Source organism: Hyposmocoma kahamanoa, unplaced genomic scaffold (genome assembly GCF_003589595.1).
Source record: "Hyposmocoma kahamanoa isolate Upper Pololo Valley unplaced genomic scaffold, ASM358959v1 76, whole genome shotgun sequence".
Classification (NCBI taxonomy): domain Eukaryota; kingdom Metazoa; phylum Arthropoda; class Insecta; order Lepidoptera; family Cosmopterigidae; genus Hyposmocoma; species Hyposmocoma kahamanoa.
This window is the reverse complement of record NW_020653900.1, coordinates 5,885,207-5,895,885: the sequence shown is the minus strand read 5'-3', so window position 1 is coordinate 5,895,885 and position 10,679 is coordinate 5,885,207. Positions and strand designations below refer to the sequence as shown.

Sequence of the window (10,679 nt, the reverse complement as noted above, 5' to 3'; positions counted from 1 at the left end):
GTGGTTACTTGCGCCCATCTTATTGAGTATGTATGAGTGATTTTACAAACATTTTTACTAAGTTGAAAATGAAAAAGTGTAATAATATATATATTTTGTGTATAATATAGATTTAACTTCCTGCGTTTGCGGAAAGTGTCTACGTTTTTTCGTTTGGAAACAGCAGATATTTTTCCATTTAATTTCTTTAAACATTATTTTTTCGTTACAATTATTAATAACAAAGATTGAACACTTCGACCCGGCCGGATTCGTACCAATGTCTTCGCTATGCCAACTAAGCCACGTAACGAATTAGCGGACGTTACGAATTTTTCTATGTGCTTATTGCAGATCTTTCTTTTTGGTATTTAATTTTTTTAAACGTATTCGATCCTTATTAATAATTGTAACACATTAGAGGAGCAATTTTACAAAAAATAATTGAATATCATGGTAGGAAAACATCGTGCCATAGAATAAAAATTTGAAAATTAATTTTTTTGGTTTTGAGTTTTAATCACAAGCCCTTTCGAAGAATGCAATTAGATAGTCACAAAAATTGTTAACGTTAAATCGGCTTCAGTCGGTCATGAAATTGCTTTACACACATACAATAAGAGCAGAAAAACCGTTGCGCATTTCGCTTCCTGCCCAGCGCCCACGCGACACGACATTTTCGCTCTTGTCACATAAAGCTTCTAGACAAGTGTGTATAATGAGATTCTAAAACAAATCTAGTGATCAGGTAACTAGGTATGTATATCACGTTTCGTTTCAAATGATACATTGACACGTTATCTGTTGTGTATTGCGTTGAATATTTTCTACTTACCTTACATCGCCTATGTATCAATTGCCTTAGTTATGTACACAGGGCTGCTAATATGGTTTTGTTCGTATTTGAATTACGTCAATCAACTCACATGAAGATGATGAAGAGGGATCTTAAGTTTGTTTTTCGAATTCTCTATATTAATAATTAAAGACAATGGGTGAGGAACTTCCAACGGAGTGTCAACTCCGGTCCTTTTGGTGGGAAATTCTCATCAAATAATTAAAAAACAACATTAAGCAAGTTATTTATTGTGGAGATAATTTAAATAAATGACTGTTTGTTACCAAATTGATGGCTTTCTAGAATATCGGCTTATTTTTAACCGACTTAAAAAGAGGAAGTTCTCAATTCGACTGTATGTTTATTTTTTTTTGTATGTATTTTACGTAATAAGTAGGTATTGTGAACTAATTTTGATGATTCTTTTTGAATTGGAAAGAGGGTACCTCAGTAGTGGTCCCATTTAAATTTGAAGAAAATATTTCACCTCTAAGGGTGGCAAACTAGGGGATGAATCCGGTTTCGTTCACTTTCCGGTAACTGATTTCAATAAAACTTTGCAAATATATGTAATTCCATGAACTTTTGACGTCGGTTTTTTTTAGTACTCTGAACTGAGATTATGGAGTCTTAATTATAAAGCCTAATTCACCAAGAAGAGAGAGGAGATTTCAAAACAACTGCAGAATATTTAAAATACAAAGTTGACGAATCGTATACAGGCCATGCTGTCGGTGCCTTTTTTAAAACTAAATTTAGCTCGTTTAGAGCGCGAAAAATGAAATATTTTGGTTTATTGCTTGAATCTTGAAAAACAGCGAAATAAATAAATTTAAAACTAAAGAACATTATAAAATTTATCATAATTCAATTGATATATTTTATCCATTATTTACATATAAATAGAAAACAAGTTTGTTCAAAAATTTTACGAAACGTTAATAGCACGATTAGTCCGTTAACTTACAAAGCCTGTAACAAACTGCATCGTATTTTCACGCGTGACTGAAACCATTTATATGCGCCTATGCCGCCAGTGCATGAACTAATAATGCAAACCTAACAAACAAGGCTACAATTAACACGCGATATATTTGAGGAAATGTCATCATTTGTATAGGTAGTCGAAGGATATTGCGCGTATATTGTGAATGTGTAATGTGGAGGGTTGTCGTGTGTGGTGTGAGAAATGATCGGCTAGCGGTTTAATTGTTTTATGGCGTGTTTCCACTGGGTCGACAGTCGCCATCGGCCGACTACACCGCTTCGCCAAAGGAGGCGCAGTCGACTTGCTGTTTATATTGAGTCGAGTTCCACCTCTTTAGCAAACGAATTTGGCTGACGAAGGCGGCGCCGCAATAATCTTATATACGTGTATAAGATCATTGCTTGCGCAGTCTTTGCGCTGTGTACACCGACATGCCTATCGCCTACGCCGATATCATTAAGTCCAAATCTAATCGTTATAAATTCAAGTTTACGAACGAAGACACAATCGTTCGTAAAGTTCAACAAACAGGTAGGTATTCCTCGGCCCCGAGCATATGCTTCATGGTTGGACGCAGCTTTTTAAATTGCAGTAGAGCTCATTGTGAAAGAGCTCGTTCAGGGTAGTACAGCCACGTTACCTGTTTCTGGCGCCAAGCACTAACATAAGCATTACCGTGTTTCGGTTTTGAAGGGTAAGGGTGCCGGTGAAATTACAGGTGGCAGTGCCCCTCAGATGTTTGCGATGTAAAGCCCTGAGTGGCACTGCAATTGGACAGGCGTGTAGCTTACTATCAGGTGCACGACTTGTTCGTTCCGTCACTAGATGTTATAAAAAAAGAAAAAAGCTGTCGAAACACTGAACTTGTTTGGTCGACAGTCGCTTGTAGACAGTGATTACTCGTCTTGATCGACGTCAGCAGCGAACTACGACTGTAGTTAGTAGTAGCGCCATCTGTGAGAAATCTATTTCTTCAGGAGTAATTTCACAAAAAATAATTGATATCATGTTAGTAAAATATCGAGACATAAAGCATCATCAATAAACTTAAAATTTACAAATTTATTTATACATGTTAATATCGAACATGAATTGATACTGAATGAACTTGAGCATGCTTAAAAAAATTTGAAAATAGGCGATAGAAAGGATTTGATGAGAATCCTATTGCATGTATATATAACAAATATGCTTTGCCAATATCCAGTTCATACTCTGGAATTATTGACTTAAAATTTATTTTATGAAAGCACTAGGAAATGATTGAACTGTAGGTTAATGTCGACGGCGTGCAGTCGGTTTCGTCTGCATAGAGCTGTATTATACGGACGCATGCAGTTCGTTTAATAGCAGTAGTAATATTTTTTCGTTTTTTTAAGCAATTTTCAGTTGATCGCTCTGTGTGACACACGATTTATATTAGCGTTTTTAGGGACAACAGCGCTTATAACTTAGACTAATCGATTGCTAACTCTTACCACTTAGCCTTCTCGCCCAGTCAAATGACGAGATGTCCGTTAGAATATAAACAGAGCAATGTTGCTCGCGCATCCTGTGCATGTTCAGTCTCCAAACAATTTGGTACTTGGGTTTTTGCAGGGTGCTGTCCTGTGACCTAATTTTTTATTAAGGTATGTTTTATTTTTTTCACGTAATTTATCTAGTTACTAGTAAGTAGTAGTTAAAAGTATTAGAATAACTTAAATGATGTATAACTCTACCATCCCTATCATAACTTACGTAATAGAAATTTTGAAAAATCTGGAATCAGCAAAACGAGATATATAATCACCTAAAAGCGATTTTTTTTATGTCTATTTAGTTTCTGTTTTATTTTTCTTTCTTTCTGTTTTGTGTCTGAAATTAGCGTAAGTAATTGATGTTTTTTAAAGAAAAAAGTTACCAAAATGCAAATGCGCTCGTTAGTTATGACAATGAGAGCAGAAATAAGTTAGATCCTATCAAATGAGACTTTGCAAGGAGCTGATCCGTGTCCTAGTTCTTTTTTAATAAAGGCGTGTTGTAATTTTTTACGGCCTTTATCTAGTTGCTTACTTATTTTAGTATTAAAACGTAATGAAACACGGACATATTTAGAATTAACTCTTTCGTAGAAGACTTTGCAAGGAGCTGTACTGTGACCTAGTTTGTTTTATAGAGGTTCATCTTAATTTATTGAATTTGAGCCCATAAAGATTATTTATTATTAAGAAAGATGCTTAACTTTTAATTTTCGTGTCGTTGTGGATTCCGCAGGAAAATGTTTTGGGATATATTAAAAAAAAATACCATCAATCTAACTTGCAACTTAAGTAATTTTTTATTTGAATTTGGAAAAATATTGTTGTTGGTCTCTTGGAAGATTTCAGAGGAGCTTTTTATTTTCAGACATGAATTTAAATGAGTGGTTAAATTGACTTTAAAAAAATGTAATTAATCGTTCGTTTTATTACGAATAAACGGTACTAACAATTTCGACAGTAAGTTATTTATATAGTTAAAGTCAGAATTCTATGTTCTATTTTGCGATGTAAATAATTGTTTTCCTCAGAATTGTTACTCAACTTCTTTTGTGTTGTAAGGGACAATATATGATATAAAATTTATTCTCTTTTCTCATAATAAGTATCTTTTTTTATAATATAAATTGACGGTACGAACAAGTCGTGCGCCTGATGAGAAGCTACACGCCTGTCCATAACAGTTACAGTGCCACTCAGACCTCTAAATCGCAAAGATCTGAGGGGCACTGCCACTACGTTCGTCACCCTCAGACATGAGTTGACAAGTCCCATGTGCCTGAAATTTCACCAGCACCCTTGCCCTTCAAAACCGGAACACAGACGAACTCTGTCACAAGAAGCTCTACTGCTACTAAATTACCTTATATTATGTGTGACCGTTATTACTAAAATGAAAATAAATGTAAAAGCACAGTATAAATAAGACGAGTATGGTAACTCCAGTCAAGCCCGCCCCACGCCGTGCACGAACGCACACATTCGCATAAACTCGCGGTGATCTCGGGTTGCATAGCATGGGTCCACCACCCTTTCATTATGGTTCGCTTGGTGTTTCAAAAATGAAATTAAATAGTAGATGTGTCTATTGTTGTTTTGTGGTAGTTTGAACAAGTGTATCTCAAATTTACAATTGTTCAGCATTTCATTTCTATTTCATAATCAAAATATCAATCCGCGATCCTCGTTTAAAAATATTAAGACAGATTATTACAATATAGCACGAGAATTTGATGAACACTTTAATTTTTTCAAATTATATTTATAAACTGTAGGTACAACTAAAATAATAATGTAATAAAATAAAATAAACACATTCGAGCGAAGTATACGTAGGCATTCATTTATACATTCACCAATGACGAAGTTTTGCTACTAGTTGGACAGAAGCGTAAACTTTTGCAGACCATCAAACAGAGAAATGTTGCATATCTAGGTCATGTACTTAGGCATGAAAGATATGAGCTTCTGATAATGATAGGAAAAGTCTATTTATTTATTTAATTAATTATTTATTGTACAGGAAAACACAAATCACATTTAGTAAAACGTAAACATAAACAAAAGGTACTGCTTATTTCTATAAGAAATGTCTTCCTGCAGACCAAAATACAGGACACAATAATTAAAATAACGGGTTTACGTGCACTACAAAGCAAAATTAAATTCGCTAAAAAAGCAAAAGTCGCTGGAAAAAGGAAAGCTGGTCGTAGGAAAAAATCGTGTCTGAGGAACATACGAGAGTGGAATGGGATAGCGAGTGCCGCCCAACTGTTCAGCCTCGCCAGAAATAAAAATAAATATGCTGAGCTGACTGCTAACCTTCACTAGTTGGAGAGAAGAAGATGGGCATTTACGCACTGCACAGGCGGGAGTTGCCCTACTTTTTCTTATTATACTATAGTAAAAGTGTAATCTAACATCTAACCAGCATTTAAAACTATGAGAGCCTTTTGATCACCTTTCCATTAGTCCATTGGGTTCAAATTTTACAATGATTCCTGAGCATTCCGTTGTGGTCAATTTCCGCCTTTATGAATAATCTTCGCAGGGCTTCACTTAATGAACATACAAATTTTTTCCAGGACATTATTATCATCACACGAGACGTATATACGTAATCATGATTGGTCTAATCTTATTTTGGACTATAGTAATCCTCTACACGATTTGGCTATATCGACAACATGCTGCTAAGTCTGAAAACGAACCTCCTGCTTTACCTGGGGCTTTGCCTTTGATCGGGAATGCTCATCACATGATTGGTGATAGCCTTTGTAAGTATTTGGTTAAAAATGTCGTAGGAATTACAAGGGGTCTACATTAAAGGCTCTTGAGTTTGGCGATCGACTACCTACATACAGGTACATTAAAATCAATAGCTATGATCTATGGATTCCGGTAATTCTTGTAGATAACGAATTCTCTTCGTTAAGGCTCAATTTACATTACCGCGGAACGGAATCAAAGCGAATTTCAAACAAATTAGATACTGGACTTACTGGATTCTAAGGACTGCCACGAAAATTGTCTGGAAGACGAGGGATGTTTTTGGCTCGTATTTAGTTTTTTTTATGATACCAAGTGACAGGAAGAGCAAGTCGCGTCCGATGACAAGCGACACACTTGTCCGTAGCATCTACAGTACCACTCAGAACTTTAAATCGCAAAGATCTGAGACCTGACACTTCAAAACCGAAACAAAGTAATCCTCACATTACTGACTGGCGGCAGGAATAAGTAAGGTGGCAGTATTTCCCTTGACGAACTCTTTCACAACGGGTTTTATTGCTACTTAAAGTTTATACGTTACACAATTGACATACAGTTTATTACACTAAGGTTACAAAACTTCGCTTCCATTCTATTACACGGCAATGTAAATTAAGATGTAGGTTGGATATTCGGTTCCCTTTAAAAAGTCATAGAATTAAACATTTTATTGTAAGTTTTGAAATAACTCCGTTAACTGGCGCCAACTTCATAGAAAGTTGTTTATGGCTCCAAATACTGAATACTATTTTGAAGTCTACACGTCTTAAAAACTTTAAATAGAGTATATTTGGTTGACGCTTTTGTATGATACCAAGTCAACACTATAAGACAAACCAGTCATGCGCCTGGTAAGCGACACACTTGTCCATAACAGTTGCAGTGTTACACGGAGCTTTAATTACAAAGATCTGAGGGGCACTGCCACTGCGTCCGTTTCACCCTGAGACACAATTTGACAAATCCCATGTGTCTGTAACTTCCTAGGATCCTTACCTTTCAAAATTGAAACGCAGTGATGTTTATGTGAGGTACTGCTTGACGGTAGAAATAGGTATGGTGACTGTACTGCCCTGGGCGAACTCCTTCATAAGGCGCTCTACCGCTACTTAGCTGATTTCCAGATAATGAAATCAGTGTTGTATGTTTGTGTATTTAAGAGAGAAATAGAAACATAATTTGGTAAGTGCTGTTAGACGTTAGACCTATTATGTGTGAGTATTTACGATTACAATACATTGCAATCGTCGTTGTTTAGACGTAATTTTACGCACCCATACCGAACAAAATTACAGTGCGTAATTATTGCAAAATTATCCTCAATATTATTTCACTGAATGTGGTGTTGGCATTACGCCTTATTTATTGGTAATTTTACATTAAACAAGAATGCTGTATTTACGTATATTTATTTACTTACTTAGTAATCAACGATTTCTTTGTTTTGTAAGGTCTTGCACTTTGGACTGTTCCGTTGTTTTCCTTTTTAAAGATTGTATGACTCAGCTGACGCAATGTGCGTTGGGCTGCAACGATCAAAATGTACTGATATATTAGGTATTGTAAGCATTGTTTGCATTGTAAAGCGTTTTTTGTAAGTGCAAGTTGAGAGTAATTAAATAAAAGGATTAATTTTCCACAGCTCAATTTACATCGCCGCAGAACGGAAGTTTAAAGAACTTGGAATCGATATTACGAACGAATTCCATTTCCTCATTTAAAATGAAATTAATTGGAAGATGCTATTATTTATTAAAATATTTTTATTTCAAAAATATATTTACGTGAAATAGGCGCTATGATGTTTTTTTTATTATACCAAATGACAAGACGAGACGGCTTTGATGTTTGAATATAGCTTTCATATTTTCATTACGAAATTTGAATAGCGTAGCAGTATTCTCACCGGGTCCCCGATTTTTGTTACCTAAAGTATAGGTACGATCCCATATGGAGTATTGTTTGCATCTCTGGACCGGAGCTCCAAATAATACCATCTTGATCCGGACGTCCGTGTTGTCAACGATCCCAAACTCACTTACGGCTAGAAAACATTACAGATGAGCTGCAGAAACGAGGCAGCCCTATCAACATCCTGAAGCCATTATTGTATTGAAAACGTTTCATTATAGATTTAGTTTAATTATTGGATGTATAATGTTTCGTTTTGTGCTTTATAACATATATATTTTTTCTTAAATTGAAATCAGCGGGTTATAGGAATCGGTGAAGCTGTCTTCGTTCTTGTGCAGTCGCAAAATGCTGATACAAATGTAACTCTTTTTAGGGTAATGGTATGACCAGTGCAAGGTTCATGTTGTGTGTTTAATTTTAGATCTCTGGAATTTAGTGAAGGAAATGACTCAGGACAGTTTCAAAGTTGGTGGAGTGGTGTCAGCATCAGTGGGACCACGAACCGTTTATAGTAAGTTTCTTAATTTCGATTTTTTTGTATGAGTAGTTACGAATGGGCATTTTCCATTGTGGTTTGCAGGGTCTTAGGAGGTTACAATATATATTGCAAAAACAATTACCCGAGAATATTTATGTATTCCTTGTATTAAAATAACATTCATCACTTTTTGCCTAATGCTAACGCGGCTGCGCGGCTTGGACGAATATGATATGGTATTGTATTAAGTTTCCTTCCGCTTTTTGGAAAGGTTAGTGTTTTTTTAATAATACCAAGCGGCAGTACGACCAATTTTGCATATGGTGCATAGATCTGAGGGGTACTTGCACTGCGCCCGTCACCCTGAAACATAAAGAAAAAGTAGTTTATTTTCTACCATTACAAACTTCAAAATTCTTGTTACATATATTAATATGTACTAGTTGTAAGTATTAGCTTATAAGTTGACAAGTCCCATGTGCAGTAGTGGTATAGTAATTTATAACAACTTGCTTTCAGTTATAACGGATCCTGATGACGCTACAACAGTAGCCAATACGTGCTTGGAAAAAGACGGGTTTTATGAATTTGCCAAGCCCTGGCTGGGAGAAGGTTTAGTTACTGGCAAATGTAAGTTTTCTTCGCGTTTTTTATAAAATTTACTATTATTCTGCTTTTATAACATTGGTTCGCGTATAGTATGTTTTTTTTCATTCTCTATCAGCTGTCATCTCGTTTTTCGCTGCCTTTATACACATTTTATTTTATAATACTAAGTGATGGGATCGACAAGTTGTGCGCCTCGTAATAAGCGATTTGCCTATCCATAACAGTTGCAGTGCCATTCAGAGCTTTAAATAGCAAGGAACTTAGGGGCACAACACTACGCCCGTCACCCCGAGACATAAGTTAACAAGACCCAAGTGCCTGTAATTTTTCCAGCACCCTTACCCTTCCAAACCGGAACGCAGTAATGCTCACATTACTGCTTGGCGGCAGAAAAATGTAAGGCGGCATTACTTCTTCTAGACGAATTCTTTCACAAGAAGTTCTGCTGCTACTAAAACATATCAATGTACATACAGAGAAATATACATATTATATATTATTATATGAATACAAATATTAGACAACCTCTGATCCCAAAGTAATTACTAAAGCATTTGTGTCATGGAAATCGGAAACAACGACGTTACTACAAACACCCAGACCCGAGACATAAAAATATTAGTTAGTCTACATTGACCCGGTCGAGGTCCGGGACCTTAGAGATGGCGGAAACCATGAAAACCGATGTGCAAGCCACTCGACCATGGAAGTCATTTTCATATAATCTTGGTGTATAATTTCAAAAGTACTAAAAATAATAATACGTAGTATGTGACACTTTTTGTTATTAAATATGCTTCGTATAAGTGACCTAAGCTGATATTATCGTAATTTCTTGCTTAAATGTATGCCAAGTTCGTTTCGTAAATACGAAAAACTTTCTTAGATCGCCATTTTTAGGTACATAGTCGAAGTCAAAGTTGGTTTTATAAATCTCAGTCTTAGAAGCACTTAAGGATCGTTTACACGTGGTCAATCGACGAACCATTCCATTAAGCCAAGCCATTACTGGCGTCGTGTAAATAGACACAATGCCTTATGGAATGACTCCAGACCTGTGATAAAGACAATCCACTAAATTAGAACGATTTCAAATTTTTCGGGCCAATACCTTCGCCTACCATACGTGCGTTGAATTGGCTCACGTTGCGGCCTTGTGTGAACGTGCATCCTGAGCCACTCTACAGTGGCGAAGCGTGAAAATTATCGTTAGTAAAGCGGGAGCAAAGTGAAAAACACCTACTTTACAAAACTACTTTTTCCGTTAAAAGGCGAATTGGCGTCCGGCTTGACTGGAGCTGTGATTGGCGTCTAGTATATATACTCGATGACTCCGTATTATCAAGGACAAGTTACTACACGATTATTATTGAATATAAGTTTTTTTAGTGGTGGGCTGCATACCCCTGTCTAGTACAGTTTTTTGGTATTATGTGGAACATTTTAGGCAAACCGGTGGGACTCGAGTTATATCGACGCCTCGCCACTGCCACTTCACTAGTTTGCCTTGCCGTTTAGTAAAGAATCGTAAAGAAGCTTATTGTAATGTAGCTGTAGTGTAGGTGCACGTTGCGAATTTTG

General features: G+C 36.1%; 1 protein-coding gene across 1 annotated transcript in view; it reads left to right on the top strand.

The window, feature by feature from the left end:
* Positions 1-10,679, top strand: part of LOC113232603 — a 32,331-nt gene that overhangs the window by 18,208 nt on the left and 3,444 nt on the right. The window contains exons 11-14 of the mRNA XM_026467372.1: positions 2,215-2,336; positions 5,980-6,102; positions 8,433-8,522; positions 9,009-9,119. Coding sequence (XP_026323157.1) covers positions 2,215-2,336; positions 5,980-6,102; positions 8,433-8,522; positions 9,009-9,119 — 446 coding nt within the window. The remainder of the gene's footprint in view (positions 1-2,214; positions 2,337-5,979; positions 6,103-8,432; positions 8,523-9,008; positions 9,120-10,679) is intronic.